Source organism: Puma concolor, chromosome B3 (assembly GCF_028749965.1).
Source record: "Puma concolor isolate L17-30 chromosome B3, mPumCon1.1.hap2, whole genome shotgun sequence".
Lineage (NCBI taxonomy): Eukaryota > Metazoa > Chordata > Mammalia > Carnivora > Felidae > Puma > Puma concolor.
Window position 1 is genome coordinate 29,971,164 of NC_141672.1, and position 16,112 is coordinate 29,987,275.

Here is a 16,112-nt window from a genome sequence, read left to right on the forward strand (position 1 = left end):
TCTCACGGTGGTGAGTTGGAGCCCCACGTCGGGTATAGATTAAAAAAAAAAAAAAGTTTAAAATTTTGCTTCTGTATGCTTTTATTCAAATGAGACACAAATGCACATTGTTTGTGATTTAAAGACTGCCTTTTGACATTCTTTAATATCTAATCAAACTTACACTTGTTTAGACCTTTCTGACTCTGCCACTTCCAAAGTCCTCTCTCCCAAAAAACAAGCAAACATTGAAAACTATGAATCATCATTCTATAAACGATCTCACATTAGGAGTTCATAGGTGCTGGGGTTTTTTTTTTAATCTTGGTCAGTGTCTTAAAGAAAATCTTAAGTTATGAATCATTGCATGAGAATCAAAGATCTGATATTTGTGTCTTAGTAGATATATCATGTGACACGTAGTAGGATATTAAACCTTTTATTTGAAACGTAGGAGATCTGAGCCCTGCTTGTAACCTGCCCTTTAAGAGACTTTGGGAAGCAGATGGGTAAAAGGACATAAGAAGGTTTTGAGTTCCTTGACTGTATAAGCCGGAATTATTTGAAGACTGCTAAGGTCCTCTTTCTCTTGACTTTCTTGAGCTGAAACAGATAAGACAGCTGTTGGCTCATCAGTGGCTCCTGGCAACACTGCCCCATCCCCATCCTCTCCCACCTCTCCCACTTCGGATGCCACTGCCTCTCTGGAGACGAACAATCCTCATGCCATCCCACGCCGGCATGCGCCCATTGAACAACTTGCTCGCCAAGGCTCTTTCCGAGGATTTCCTGCTCTTAGCCAGAAGATGTCACCCTTTAAACGCCAACTATCCCTGCGCATCAATGAGTTGCCTTCCACTATGCAGAGGAAGACTGATTTCCCCATAAAAAATGCAGGTAATGCAGCATCCACCTGACTCATAAGTGCTTTGCACTGAAGCACTATCGTTATTTCCAGTGGTAACACTAAACCCATCAAACTAGCCACCCTCTCTTCTGAGCCTGGTTGATGGTTGTATGTATCTTGTGTCATTTCCCATTGAGAGAAAAGTAAGGTTCATGGAGAGGGTCGTGAATCCTTCATTTCTCTTCAACAGATAGGTATCAGAGCCATGATGGAAATTCCTACACTGAGCTACAAGGTTTGTGATTTGTCCTGATGGAAGTGTGCTACCTCTCAGCCAACCTGCTTCCAGACATCAAGGGTCTCGAGTTTCCATTCTAATCCTGCCATTTGGGACCCAACAGAGAATTAATTTAAAAGGCTTTGGAAACACATCTATTCAAATAGCATTACTCTCAGATGTACCAGAAGAAATGGATAAGTGCTCATTGTCCTTGTGGCTGGTTGACTCCGTACGGAGGAAACTCAAAACGGGTCTCCTGTTTAAATCAAAAATCTGTTTTTCATCAGAGACAGTGAGCTTGCTCACATATATTCATTACCTTTCAGAACTGCCACACAGGCCTTTGTGTGGCCCCTGTACAGCTGAGCCAGCCCTGGTAGTTCTATCCTCATCGTAAGATCCAGAGCTAAAGTGTCAGATCTGGTCAGTGCTTTTATTGGGCTCTATTTTACTTCACTCTGAGACATGACAAGCCAGTGCTATAACAGAATATGAGGAAGACTGTTTCAATAAGACACTCCCAGTGATGGTATAAAAGTCCAGAGTGTTAAGTTCTTTTGACGGATGAAAGGAGGCCTAAACAACAGTTGGACTGGATGATTACTGAGGGTCTTTCCAGCTCTCAACACCTATAAAAATGGAAACTCCAGATGCTTCTAATACCTTGTCTTCAGTCTTCTTCTGGAGCAGATGGGAAACAAAAACCATTCTTTTCATAGTTGAGCAAACCAAAGGTTCACCACACATTATCAGCTTCCCCTGTGACAGAAGTATCCCAGAGTCAATATTAAGAACAAAGCCTAGGAGCACCTGGGTGCTCAGTCTGTTAAGCATCCCACTTCAGCTCAGGTCATGATCTCATGGTTCGTGGGTTCAAGCCCTGCGTCGCACTCTGTGCTGACAGCTCAGAACCTGGAGCCTGTTTCAGATTCTGTGTCTCCCTCTTTCTCTGCTGCCCCCCTCACACTCTGTGTGTGTCTCTCTCTCTCAAAAATAAACATTAAAGAAAAATTTTTTTTAAAGAACAAAGCCTATAGAGTCCTGGATTTCAGTTTACTTTTTCATGTTATCACAGTTCACATACTTGCTACTTCAGGAAAAAAAAATGAGTGATGATATTATTGTAGCTTATTACAGAGAGAAGGACTAAGCTGCCACTGGTGCCCCTGATTTTAACCCATCTTCTGATAGAGTTACTAAGTGGCTCCAGAACTCTATGCAGATCACAGCCTTGGGAATTAGTTGGAAGGCAAACAGGTTGCAGATGTCTTCCAGAAAAATGTAGCTAACTGACACAAAAAAAGAATACCAACTTCTCAGTAGTTTCACACAGGAAAGGAAATAAAGAACTGGGGATTTGCAGGGAGGAAGATAGTCCTTGGTACATAAATTGTTGACATTTTATACTAAATTTTTGAAGCTGCTTTTATAGCCCCACTTGACAGTTGAGACTTTTCCTTTCGCAAATAAGGGATGTGTTATAAAATGCCACCTTGTGTCATACTGTTATATTTCAGGATTAGTTTTTCTGTCTGGAACCATTTTCTGTTTGCCTTGCAGTGCCAGAAGTAGAAGGGGAGGCAGAGAGTATCAGCTCCCTGTGCTCACAGATCACCAATGCCTTCAGCACACCCACGGAGGATCCCTTCTCATCTGCCCCAATGACCAAACCGGTGACAGTGCTAGCACCACAGTCTCCTGCCTTTCAAGGTTGGTGCCCTCTGAGCCTGCTCAGCTGTTCTCTGTGAAGCTTGTACTTTCATGGCACAGCTCACTGACTCTCGGTGGGCATTCTGAGCTTCCCAAGAGCTGGTCGGACCTGTTAATTTCCCTGTTGGATGATGTCTCAGATTTGTTAATACCCCTTTTCCACAATGTCTTTGTGCTTTGTTCCCGTTCCTTTTTCCTAGAATGTCTGCATTCATCACTGCATGTACCTTTCTGTCTTTGATCCCATTCTGTTAAGAGCTTCTGTAGTCCCAACCCACTGCTTTACTTCCCACTTAACTATTCAGAGTATCCAGCCAGTTCTCCAGAAGCAGCAGTCATCAGAGTTGGTTCCAGCATATGCTTTCTTTAGCAGAGTGGCTCTCAACCCGAGGCAGTTTTGCCCCTCTCAGGGAAAATTTGGCATTCATTGGTGACATTTTGGGGTGTCACAAGCTGGTAGGGAGTGGTTGCTACTGTCATCTGGGCTGAGGCTAGGGATGCTACTAAACATCCTTCAGTGCACACAATGGCAGCCCTCACAGCAAGGAATTTTCTGGCCCAAGTTATCAGTAGTGCCAAGGTTAAGAAGACTTGGATTCACCTCATCTCCATCCTACCACAAGAGGCTCATAAAGAAAAAGGCACTTCTTTTGGCTTCTTAGTTCATTTCATCTTCTGTAACAAGTGTCCTAAAATTTACCTTTGTAAAGGCATTGAGGACTAACTAAAAGTTGTTGTTTCCAGGATACTGAGTTAATACTTGGTGTTGACTCTGAAGTCAGCAAAGAGTCTATATATAACTTAAATAATAGACTTTTAGAATTTGAACTCTTTTTTTATTTTAACGTTTATTTATTTTTGAGACAGAGACAGAGCATGAACAGGGGAGGAGCAGAGAGAGAGGGAGACACAGAATCTGAAACAGGCTCCAGGCTCTGAGCTGTCAGCACAGAGCCCGACGCGGGGCTCGAACTCACAGACCGTGAGATCATGACCTGAGCTGAAGTCGGACGCTTAACCGACCAAGCCACCCAGGCGCCCCTAGAATTTGAACTCTTATAATCGCCATTTCTTCATTTCTTTTGAGAAAGAGCTCAAAACGGGGAGACAGTACCCCATTCCTTTCTGAGGAAGCTACCAATGCTTTTCCTTCAGAGAGTCTCTTTTAAAAACAAAAACAAAAAAATCTATTATAATCATGTGCACCAAATGGCTTTTCATTTCATCTAACAAATGTTTATAATACCAACGATAGGCACAATTTATTGAGCAGATATTAGCACAGTGCCTGCCACATCATGATGAGGACTCAGCATTTTCTCATTTAATCCCCACAACAACCCTTTGAGGTAAGCAATACAAATCAGGAAAATGAGGCTCAGAGAGGTTGAATAAATTTCCCAAATTGCACAGACAGGATTTAAACCCAGGTCTTTCTGAATATCGTTATCTGTTATGTTCCGCTACCTATTTCTGAATTTACAGTGCCTATTTACAATGGGATGTACAAAACTAATAGAACGTAGTCCTTTCCCTGCCCACAAGCGGCTCCCAGTCTATGAGTGAGCTAGTCTTTTAAGACAAGCCCTGGGGTAAGTAATACCAATGCCATAAGCATGGTTGCCCATCTTGAAGAGGGAGTGATTGAAGTATAGGGCAGGGGAAGGTGCTTGCTCCATACTAACTATGATAGAGAGCTGGGATAAGGAATAGAAACTGATGGAAAAGATGTCTGGAGTAAAGGAGCAAGGATTAAGAGATTTTCATAAAGAGAGACAGGAAAGAATAATAGTGCTTTGAGATATTATGAACATTACTGAGGGAAAAAAACTTCAAAGAGATGAAATTAATTCTGTAGCGAATTAAACATTAAGCAAATGAAAATATAAAAATTTATTAAGCAAATGAAAATATATACCAAATTTGTTTTCTCATTTGTAGTATGAGGATACCAGCCTTATGGGATTTTTGAGAGAATTAAATAGGATGATGAATGCTTAAGTACTGTTAACATAGTGTCTGGCACATCATAGAGGATCATTATATTTAACACATTGTTATTGTTGGCATAATTTGATCTTTTGGAAAAGTAGTAGGAGAAGGAAATGCTTTGTCTACATCTTATGCCAACGGCTAAGCTATACCTAGAATTGATTTTTGCTGCTTGTAAGAAAGAGCAGCTCTGTTCAACTTAATTGGAAATTGTTTCTCTAGGCTTCATTCCCTCTCTCCCTGTTCACATATTTTCCTAGAACAGTCATTTGACTTTTTTATCAGTATAGCTATTTTAATTACCTCTAATTCCCTCTTTGCCCAAAGGTTTGTGTATCCATTGCAAGATGGCATGGTTATCCCAACACCAACTTTTCTGTCTTATCTGTTCCACCGTTATCGCACATCGGCCTGACCGAGCTCCAAGGGGTCACTCATTCACCCTGCATGAATTAACTCCATCGATGTTGTCTGCTCCCATTGTAGCTAATGGCACTGACTCAGCCTTCCATGTGCTTGCTGCTAAGCCAGCCCATACTGCTCTAGCACCCATAGCAATGCCTGTGCGTGAAACCAACCCTTGGGCCCATGCCCCTGATGCTGCTAACAAGGGAATTGCAGCCACACGTTCGGGTAAGGTGGCCATGGGTGGTGGTGAGGATTCTGGGATCAGATAAGTGACGCCAATTCAGAAATCAGCCATTTACCCAAGTGGGAACCGGGGAGGAATCCTTTCAGGAAAAGTGTGTTCCCTCCTGGAAATAAACTATTAGGAAAGGATGGTGAAGGAGAGGAACTCAAGAGATTAGACTGATAGTTTCTAGGGCTACAGAACACAACTACCCCTTAGAACTTTCACAAAATACAGATTCCTGGGCCCAACCCTGAGCTGACCACTGGATTTGGAGATAAATGGATATGCCCGTAACAAGGGTGGGAACCTTGCCTCTTACAATGGCAGGCCTACAGAAAAAGCTTTGTTTTTTGCTTTGCTTTACTTTCTAGTTTTTCTGTAATGAACATTTGTTAACTATAAAATCAAAACAAATTTTAATAGTAATAAAGGCAGTTCACCTGAAAGATAACATGTCTCTCGAAGCAAGACAGGGGCCACAAAGTACAGCACCATGTCCCTGGTTATTTTCTTTTTATTCTGTTAGAGCAAAAGGTGAATCACCTTGGGCTCTTTAGAGCATGTGCAGGCCAATTTCTGTAGCACGGAGGAGCCACAGCAATAGGAAGGGGTTTCAGATGCCAGCCAGCTGCCTTAGTTCCATGGGGTCTGAGCCCTATCTAGACAGCTCCTCAGTGTGGCTGCGATAGCAGCATGGTCTGACAGGTTTCCTTTGTCCTAAAGCAAAACCTCCTCAGCTGGTAATAGAGACTTTTCTCACACCTGCTAGAACTACAAAGTGTCCCATTAGGGGCACTTGTTCCACATGTTAGGATCATTCAGGTAACCAAGGTTATCAGGTAAGGAAAGAAGCCCCTAACGATTCTGATTCTTTTGTCTCTCTTGATCTCATTGGTTTCAGGGACCGAGTGGAGTCAGTCTTCTGGTGCCGCATCTCCAGGTCTCTTCCAGGCTGGTCACAGACGCACTCCCTCTGAGGCTGACCGCTGGTTAGAAGAGGTGTCCAAGAGTGTCCGGGCGCAGCAGCCCCAGGCCTCAGCTGCCTCTCTGCAGCCAGTTCTCCAGCCTCCTCCACCCACTGCCATCACCCAGCCAGCGCCATCTTTCCAAGGGAATGCATTCCTCACCTCTCAGCCCGTACCAGTGGGTGTGGTCCCACCCCTGCCACCAGCCTTTGTCCCTGCCCAGTCCTATCCTGTGGCCAATGGGATGCCCTATCCAGCCCCTAATGTGCCTGTGGTGGGCATCACTCCCTCCCAGATGGTAGCCAACGTGTTTGGCACTGCAGGCCACCCTCAGGCTGCCCACTCCCATCAGTCTCCCGGCCTGGTCAAGCAGCAGACATTCCCTCAGTATGAGACAAGCAGTGCTACTGCCAGTCCCTTCTTTAAGCCTCCTGCTCAGCACCTCAACGGTTCTGCAGCTTTCAATGGTGTAGACGATGGCAGGTTAGCCTCGGGAGATAAGCACACAGAGGTTCCTGCAGGGGCCTGCCCGGTGGATCCCTTCGAAGCCCAGTGGGCTGCATTAGAAAGCAAGTCCAAGCAGCGTACTAACCCCTCTCCCACCAACCCTTTCTCCAGTGACTTACAGAAAACGTTTGAAATTGAACTTTAAGTAGTCTCTATGGCTTATGTATTTTGCCCATACTTAGGCAAGGGCAGGGGCAGAGGTCAAAGAAGCAAAGGGAACTTTGTGTTCCCAGTCAGTATACTTTTCACTAATCCCAAAGGTCTTAAGGAGCATGTCCAGGCACAGAGTGCTAGGAGAGGTGATTTTGAAAAAAATGGAAGAAACATTCCTAGAGAAGAGTTGTCTTGCAGTTGGGCTAAAGAAGTCAAGGAAATGTTGCCCTCTGTCCCCCTCCTACTCCCTCAGCCCCTTAAAAATCTCTGGCAGCAGAGAGGCAGAGTATCTGAATAGGAATCTGTATTCAAAGCACATTTACTGGAATATAAAACACAACGGGAAGCAAAACAATCACCCTTCATTTTTCAGGCCATTCACCTGCCGCCTCTCACTGGCCTGTCTTAGAGATCAAGAACATGGTGGCCTGTGCTTGGGCTGGGGACGAGAGGCAGGCCGTGCTGCCAGAATTCCCAGGAGGGCACAGCAGCTGCCCAACAGAGCTATATTTTAGGGGTAAAGTTGAGCTTCCACTTTGAGTAAGAATAAATATTATAAATATATATCAAAAAAGCCAAAATCTTTATTTTTATGCATTTAGAATATTTTAAATAGTTCTCAATATTAAAAAGTTGTATGAGTTGTAAGTAATCTTGCCAAAGGTAAAAGGGTTAGCTGTAAGAAATTGTACATAAGATTGATTTATCAGTGATGCCTATTGATGTGGAGAGAGGAGAGGTTGAGAGTTGCAGATGGGATCCCTATTACTTGGTATCATTCGTTGTAAGTAGCACCTTGCAGCAACAATCATGCGTATGACCAATACAGTCCCTAGGTGGTAGTTTTAACAAAAATGAAAGAGCAGTATTGTCCTGGTTTTAAACCTATGATGAAATCCTAATGTAATTTTAATGGAATCAGTCTGAATACATTCTACAGAGAATACGTATTTTCTTTTATATACTGCTGCAGTTTCCTTATGTTAATCCTCTACTTTTAACACTAAGGTGACAATGACTTAATCATATCCATGGACGGGAGCACAGGTTACTGTGTTGATTTGTCATGTGGGTCTCGGGTTTTGTTTTGTCCTTTAGATTTTGTCCCCACCAGCTTTGTGGGGATGGAGATTCTGGTTTAATAGCTGTGTGTGAGCCGGTCCCCCCACTTGTGGTGAGAGCATCCCGTTGCCAGTTGTAGCCACTTGACCTCTGGTAACGACGTGAGATCCCATCTCATTTTTACTTTTGAACGTTGGCCTTACAATCAAATGTAAGTTATATATATTTGTACTGATGAGAATTTATAATCTGCTTTAACAAAAATAAATGTTCGTGGTAGAAGCTTTTGCCCCTGAAGGGCTGGTCTTTCCCCTTTTCTTTATTAGTAAATGTGTTTTAGTTCTTTTTGGTCTGTTCTTGCTCCATTCTGCTGAATTCCAGTTTGATGTCTAGAAAATCTTTTATTGGGACGTTTTTTTTATTGAAGTATAATTTGCATACAATGTTAACTTCAGGTGTACAACATATTGATCTGATAATTGTATACATTACACAGTGCTCACAATAAGTGTGGTCACCATCTGTCACCACACATGTTATTACAGTATTGTTGACTACATTCTCTCTGCTATACCTTTCATCTCTGTGACTTACAACCAGAAGATTGTACCTCTTAGTCCCCTTTATCTATTGTGCCCATCAGGACTAGTCTACTCTTAAAATTCACTTTTGTATTTATACTTTAGGCTTTGGTTCATCCTAAGCATATCTCTGATGTCAGATCCTTACTGCTCAAAGTGTGGTCTGGAACAAGAGCATGGACTTCACCTAGGAGTGAAGACTCTCAGCCCCACCCCTGACCCCCCCCCCCCCCCCCCCGACCTAGTAATCAGAACAAGATTCACATTCTGAGAAGGCCCTGACTGAAGCAGTGAGTCTCAGCATTGGATATGTATTAGAACCACCTGGGAAGCTTTTAAAATTCTCATGTTGGGGAGCAGGTGGGGACCCACATTCAGGTATTTTTTATATATTTATTTTTGAGAGAGAGAGTGCAAGTGGGCGAGGGGCAGAGAGAGAGAGAGAGAGAGAGGGAAACCCAGAATCTGAACCAGGCTCCAGGCTCTGAGTTGTCAGCACAGAGCCTGATGAAGGGCTCAAACTCACAAACTGTGAAATCATGACCTGAGCCAAAGTCAGATACTTAACCTGACTAAGCCACCCAGGTGCTGCTCAGGGTGTTTTTTTGTTTTGTTTTGTTTTTTAAAGAAAAAGCTTCCAGTATGGAAGAGGGTTGAGAACCACTTGTCTAGATTGAGTTTTATTGTTTCCCTAACCTTGGCCCGCTCTTCTGTGACTAGTTCTAAGAAGAGCTAGCTAACCTCAGGCTTACCTTCTAAATTACGTTGCCAATTGGCAAATAAGGAATTGGGGAGTCCAGGAAAATAGCCCTTAGTTTCCAATTTGTATAGCAAAACCAGCCATGATAAATGAAAGGGGATGCTCCTCTGTATTTTTTTTAAATGGAAAGAAAAAAATACCTCTGCCCCTAACCCATGTTTCCTGTGCTGAATGAGAGGTAGACGAAGAAGTATCACTCACCCATGATGCAGTTTGTCTCTTTTCCAGCCAGTGCGTTGGTAATAAAAGCTTTCCCTATAATGCCTGTCTTTCCTGTGTCCCAGAATAACCTGTCGCTTAGCCTTGGCTTAGCCCAGCCAGTCTACTGGAGGATGGGTAGAAGGTTAAAGTGGAAAGGGACCTGGAAGCTCATTGAATCCAGGCCTCTTGTTTAGCAGCAAGGAACCGGAGGTTCTGAGGGATGGAGAAGGATTTCTTCCAACTGAAATCCCTTCATTGTTAATACATTGCCTTCCCCTCCATTGGTCCCCTATCCTGCTGCTGCCTGTTTTTAATAGTCTGATTTGTATCTGGAAGCAAACATTTTGCTTCACAGATTCCTGCTTGGGGAGGAGAGGCTCCCAGTTGGTCACTGTACAGAACAGGTCTGTCAGCTTGATGCAGGTGTGAGGCAGTCCTCACCACCAGGCTCTGCAGGTCAGCCTCAGGAGGAGGGCTTCAGGCACCAGCTTCTGATGAAAGTAAGGAGCTCCCCCCGACCCCATCCTGTCATGCTCACACAATAACGCAGCTGCCGCTCCTTCATCCCACATCCCTGTACTGAGCCTTACATGTCGTGTTCCACTTTGGCAAGAGCTTCACAAACATGCCATTAACTGTATGTACAGATGCGAGTTGAAGCTGGTTGCTACACTACCTGGAAGGGGGAGGTTGACTAATGGACCACTGTTTGACACTAGATGAGATGGAGTTCTAGCAAAGAAACTTGCCTGACACAGCAAGAGTTAGTGTGCCCGTGTGAGACAGGTGTTAACTTTGAACCCATTACACACCTCCCCACCCAGCTTTAAATGAAGTGAGAACCCTGGTAGCTTGCTTTAGAACCCAGTGAATTGATCCTGTATAACAGAAATTATAGAAGGAAGCCATAAAGTAAAGGGTGTCCTTATCCAAGCAGACTCCTCTTGACCGCTGCCCGTAGTGTCGGAAGCGAGGCAGGTGCTGTCTGCTGCTGAGGCACAGCACTGTGGGGTGGGGGGGGCTGGGGGGGTCAGGGGGTCGGGGGCTGAAAGAGCCCATTCTCTAGAAGATCGCTCCCTTTGCCAGCTAGAGACAGCAGCCTGAGACTTGCTTCAGGACTGGGGCTGGAGCTCGCCTTCATCCCTGCTGCCAGACAGGCCGAGCGTGAGGCTGGAAGCGGGAACAGCTAGCACAGCAGAAGCTGGAGTAATACTCGTTGCCACAGAGCTGGGCCTGCAGGATCAAATCACAGTTGGCCAGCTCAGGCTGATCCATACACGCCCTGCTGAGGTCCCTGGACTGGGCTGCCAGTGCTGTGAAATAAGGGAGAGAAAGTGGTTAAGGAAGCTGTGTACGCTGAAAAGTCCCACCTATTCTTTCTTTGCCTTAAAGGAAAGCAACACTAGATCTGCCAGATTCCCAAAAAGTACAGTTATTCTGGAACCTTTTAACACGTGTGTCTACAGTGCCTCCCCACCCCCCGCCATGGGCCTCATTTAGGCATGCAGTGGTCCTCCGGTTGTCCTGCAAACTCAGCCCAATGCAGACTCCCAAATAGTGACTGACCGGATGATTAAACATCTCCTGAAGTTAACTCCTACCCTTGCAATTGTGACCTGAAGAGCTGAATGACAGCTGCCTTAGCCCCTGGACTGGGAAGGGAGTAGGATCAAGCTAAGTAAAATTCTGAGTTGGCAAGAGCTGTCCTCTCATTGCTGATTTAATGTGTTGTGCCTTCAGTAGCCCCAGTGCGTCTCAGTCGCTTCATTCCCCATCTTCCCAATTTTCCCACACTCCCCCGCCCCCCAGAGAGAGCAAGTATTAGGCAAAGTGATTAGAACAGCCTTGTGAACTATGGCTCTAATACTGCACTGAGCACAAAAATGCTGGTTGCCACCCCCACCCCCACCCACCGCCAAATGTGCCAGGGTCTTCTGTATCTTAAAAATCCTTGTGAGAAGGGCACCTGGCTGGCTCAGTCAGTAGAGCATGTGACTCTTAATAACTGGGTCAGGAGTTTGAGCCCACGTTGGACATAGAAATTAAAAAAAAAAAAAAAAAAAGCGCCTGGCTGGCTCAGTTGGTACAGCACACAACTACCTATCTTGGGGTCATGAGTTCCAGCCCCACGTTAGGCATGGAGACTACTTTAAAAATAAACAGGACTATTGAAAAAACAACCCCTGTGTTTCATTCTGCTTCTTCCTTATAGGACTGAAGTGGCCTTACCTAGTTAACTTCCCTTTCCCTTCTGGACGGGGCTTTTGGCTTAAGCCAGAGTGACACCTTCCCTAAAGTCAGACCTCATAGGCTTAATCTTTCTCTCTCCCCTTGCTTCCTCCCAAAAATACAACTAACAGACTGTATCTGAGTAGTGAATGACTTTTGGTATATCAGTATAATAAGAATACAAACTACAGATGACCCTTGAACAACTTGGGTTTGAACTGCATGGGTCCACATTTTTTTTTTAATGAATACTGTATACAGTACTGTATTTCCTTTGATTTTCTCAACAATTTCTCTTTGTTGTAATACACTATATAATACATATACAATATGTGTTATCAGTAAGGCTTTGATCAACAGGCTATTAGTAAAATTTTTGGAGAGTCAAAATTATACCCAGATTTTTGCAAAGAGTATTGGCACGTCAATCCCTGTGTTGCTCAAGCATCAACTGTACCTACATTTACATAAATAGCAAACCATTCGTACATATTAAGAAATCTGTCACTCTGGCATCAACTTTCTCTGAGCAGTTGCAGCCCGGGGGCCTATCACAGGGCCCAGAGGTTTGGGGTCCCACATGATGGTTAAGCACACCAGCTCTGGAGCCAGAAGGCCTGAGCACAATCCTGGCTCTCCTATTCCCCAGCTGGGTGACTTTGGGCAAGTTACTTAAGCTCTCTGCCTGTGTTTCCTCATCTGAAATGGAGATGATAATAGCACCTTGGGCACACAGTAACTGTGGCTAAAATTTGAGTGCTTACCCGTGTTTTGTTCCATAGCCTCATTCCCTCTCATTCAAAAAAGTGAGTGATGCCCTATGTTCTATCCTTACAGTGTTTTAGGCAAGTCTTTTAGGCAAGAAGGTTGAGAGGTCCTCAAAAGAAGTATGTCCCTTACACCAGAGCAAGACTAGGTCAAGACCCCCTACTCTGATGCTACCGTTAATTGCAGTATGCCACCAGACCATGAATAGGGCAGAGTGAGGCATGAGGCAGCCTCAAGCAGTGAGACCCTACAAAAAGCATAAACAGGTGAGAGCAGAAGTCTGCAGCCTAATCAGAATGAATACAAAGGAGAGACCGCTTCTAAGCATGAAAGGTGCCCACAAAATATCTAAGATTAGCAACACTCTTCCAGCAGAGGGCAGGAGCCTGACTCCGACGGCTCCTGTCCTGTCCTGGAGGCCCATCATGCCAGACCATTTCAGCTTACAACCACACATCAGCAGGAGCCCCACCAGACTTTGCCCTCAAACAAGGTTCTGATTATAATTCGGCTTCTCCTGTAGACAGATCTACAATTAATCACAAACATGAACACCTGGCTCCTCTGACAGCTCTTTTTCTCACATAAATCCGCATTCTGGTTTATCTAGAGTCTTGTTAAGTTTGGTTGGTATGTAGACAAGAGATCAGTATGCTGGGCACAGTAGAGATGAGAAGCGGCCCCTGCAGCACAGTGTTTTTGCCAAAGTAATGCCTTCATGCACTCAGTCACCAAGCCTGAGCACCTAGTGATGCCAGGCACTGACCTGGGGGCCTAAGGACTCGAATCCCAGTGGCTGTCCTAAGGAGCTCACAAACTGGAAGCCTACATGTCAGTCTGATCCACTAAGCAGCATTTCTACCCCAGACCTTCATCCTCTAGCACTGGCCAATTCCCACCTTCGGCGTAGCAGACAGGCGGCAGCCAGGCCTGACAGCCCTTGCTAAAACAACACTCTTGGTGCAGTGCTGCAGCCCTGATTGCTGTGAACGTCCAGGCGGACAGGAAAGGCCCTGGCACCTTTCCCCCAAGCCTGCTGGAGGCCTCCTGAGAACTGGTGGCTCAGCCTGGGGCACTGCCCTGCTGTCCAGGCAATCCATGAACCCAGACCAAGGACACGTGGAAGGGCAGGCTGGGCACAGGGCAGAGCCTCCTCTGCCCCCTTCCCTCTGGCTTATTTGAATATAGGGCTCTTATGAATCCATCTTCTCAAAGTGTGAAAATAAGTGCATCTCCAAATTAACACCTCTGAAATTAGACTGCATCTGAATTGATGGTCTCTTAGCACTGTGTCTTTAACAGCATGTTTTTCTTAGTGGTATGAAACTAATTGTTTTGTGATATGGTGCTTAGGTTTATTGAAATGTAACTCAGAGCAAGAGCTAGAGAATATAAAACTAAAATATCAAACTGCCCAGTAACAGGTGTGATACTTTAGGGAAAAGAAAATTAAATATGAGGACTAGGTTGTAGTCCCAACTGGGCCACTAATTTGCCGTGTGACTTGTGGAGACATCACGTAAGGTCTCTGGATATCTGTCTCATTTGTAAGATGACGATACTAATAGTTGCCCTTCCCTTTCTGAGTTATATGGTCAAAGGGCCACGAAGGCACTTCTCAATCATAGGAGCACTTTTTGCCACCCTAATTAGAATGGACAGACTTAATGGTCTGCCTTAAGTATTACATATCCTACTTCTCAAGATCAGTAAATCTAAATATTTAACGTCATCTATTAAGCTATTACCAGATGCCCATCATCTGCATTATTTCCCTCACCTCGCCGCAGCCCTCTCAGGTGGTGGAATAGCCCTCTGTATATGTGAGAAGAGGGAGGCTCAGGAGAGCCCCTTGCCACAGGTGACACTACCAGGAACCGGCAGAGTGAGCCAGGACTCAGACTAGAGTCACTCAGACCTGCGCAGCACAAAGCCGGCTTTTGGGAACAAGTGAGTCCCTGGGGTGGGCCTCTTACCCGGCGGGCCCACCTTCACCTCCGTGCTGCGGCTGACTGCCTGGCTTCCACGGTAGGCACTGCACGTGTAGGAGCCCTCGTCTCTGGGCTGCAGGTTGTGGATCAGCAGTGTGCCATCTGGGGACTGGTAGACTCGATGCCCGTCGGCCCGCACCGGCAGCCCATTCCTGAAGGGGACAGGACACTGGGAGAGCCGTCCACGGCCTCTGGTCTTGAGGCCCTAGGAGGCCATGCTGCCACTCCCAGCGCCCCAGAGCCCAGAGACAAAGGGAGGAGGTAATCACTGTGGACAGAGGACCCTCACTTCAAGAAAGAGATGGGCCAGGTGCCAAAAAGAACACTATCAGAGCAAAATAACTCAAAAGTAGAGGGAACTCATCCCAACTGAGCACACTGGTCTAAATTACCATGAATTTGCCTCTTACCCACAAGGGAAGCCCCACTCTCACTTTTTATCAACAACAGTCTTTCCAGCAGCTGTGTGATGCCGGGCCCTGTGCTGGGCAAGCGACGTAACCGCTCTCTGCCTTGAGGGTACTGGGGTAGGTGTTTAGGGGCACCCTCCCTGAGGAAGACAGAGCTGAGACCCGACTTGAGAATGAGGAGGAGCAGCTGGCCAGGCAACGGAAGAACAAAGGGACTTGGGAGCTGGAAGGCAGAGGCCATGGTCAGAGCAGGGAGAGAAGTGGACAAGGCCTCAATGGGAGTTTGGACTGGACCCTGGGGGGAATGGAAGAGTGTGAACTAAGCAGGACTGACAGAGTATCTGCCCTTGGATGACTGGGCCTAAGACAAGCCTGAAAGCAGAGAGCAGGAAAGTAACTCCTACAGAAGTGCACACATGGGTAAGGGGAGGATGTGCAAGGTAAGGGAGGAGAAATGAAGGACCACAGTGGTTACTCAGGGTTGCTGGGTAATGGCGGTGCCCCTCCACCATGGGGAGATCCAGGGTGGGGAGGACAGGTCAACGGTGAGTGTTCTTTTCCACCATTTGGCATTCTGGGTGCCCATGAGATACAAAGAGGCATTGGATTTGAGGTCTGGACCCAGATAGTCTATCAGCACTGGGTGGCCCTGGAAACCACGTGTCAACAAGGTTGCCCAAGGTGAAGTTAGACAAGCCAAGGACCAAGGACAGACCCTGAGGTGCATCCGCCTCCGAGACATTGGTGTGAAAAGGTAAACCAGCCAGGAAAACAGAAGCAGCAGCCAGAGAAGGAAGAACACCAGAAAACAGTAGTTTCCTGGAGCCAAGAGGAGGGAGCATGTCAGGAGGTGCAAATGGTCAGCAGAAGAACACCTCTCAGGTCATGTGGGGACTGAGATCACGTCCAGAACGTTTAGGAACAGGTCAGTATCCTGGAGTGGTGGGTGGATGTGAGCCCCTGTGCAAGGACTGAGCTGTGAGTAGGGGGTGAACAGGTGGAGACCCCCAGTATGAACAGCCATACTGTGAGGGGGAGACTCC

At 45.9% G+C, this 16,112-nt stretch overlaps 2 protein-coding genes across 15 annotated transcripts in view; one reads left to right on the forward strand and one right to left on the reverse strand.

The window, feature by feature from the left end:
• NUMB (NUMB endocytic adaptor protein) overlaps positions 1 to 8,411 on the forward strand; it is a 204,834-nt gene extending 196,423 nt beyond the window's left edge. For 7 of the 11 annotated variants that reach the window (XM_086709335.1, XM_086709337.1, XM_086709331.1 and 4 more), the window contains 4 exons: positions 583 to 876; positions 2,667 to 2,816; positions 5,295 to 5,441; positions 6,344 to 8,411. In XM_086709335.1, the coding sequence (XP_086565461.1) occupies positions 583 to 876; positions 2,667 to 2,816; positions 5,295 to 5,441; positions 6,344 to 7,059 (1,307 nt within the window). In that variant the 3' untranslated portion in view covers positions 7,060 to 8,411. The remainder of the gene's footprint in view (positions 1 to 582; positions 877 to 2,666; positions 2,817 to 5,294; positions 5,442 to 6,343) is intronic. The other 4 variants (XM_086709332.1, XM_086709334.1, XM_086709340.1 and 1 more) reach the window with 2 other exon arrangements.
• Positions 8,412 to 10,523: 2,112 nt separating this feature from the next.
• PAPLN (papilin, proteoglycan like sulfated glycoprotein) overlaps positions 10,524 to 16,112 on the reverse strand; it is a 33,752-nt gene continuing 28,163 nt past the window's right edge. For all 4 annotated transcript variants that reach the window (XM_086709316.1, XM_086709319.1, XM_086709318.1 and 1 more), the window contains 2 exons: positions 14,645 to 14,811; positions 10,524 to 10,984 (listed from right to left, as the gene is read on the reverse strand). In XM_086709316.1, the coding sequence (XP_086565442.1) occupies positions 10,809 to 10,984; positions 14,645 to 14,811 (343 nt within the window). In that variant the 3' untranslated portion in view covers positions 10,524 to 10,808. The remainder of the gene's footprint in view (positions 10,985 to 14,644; positions 14,812 to 16,112) is intronic.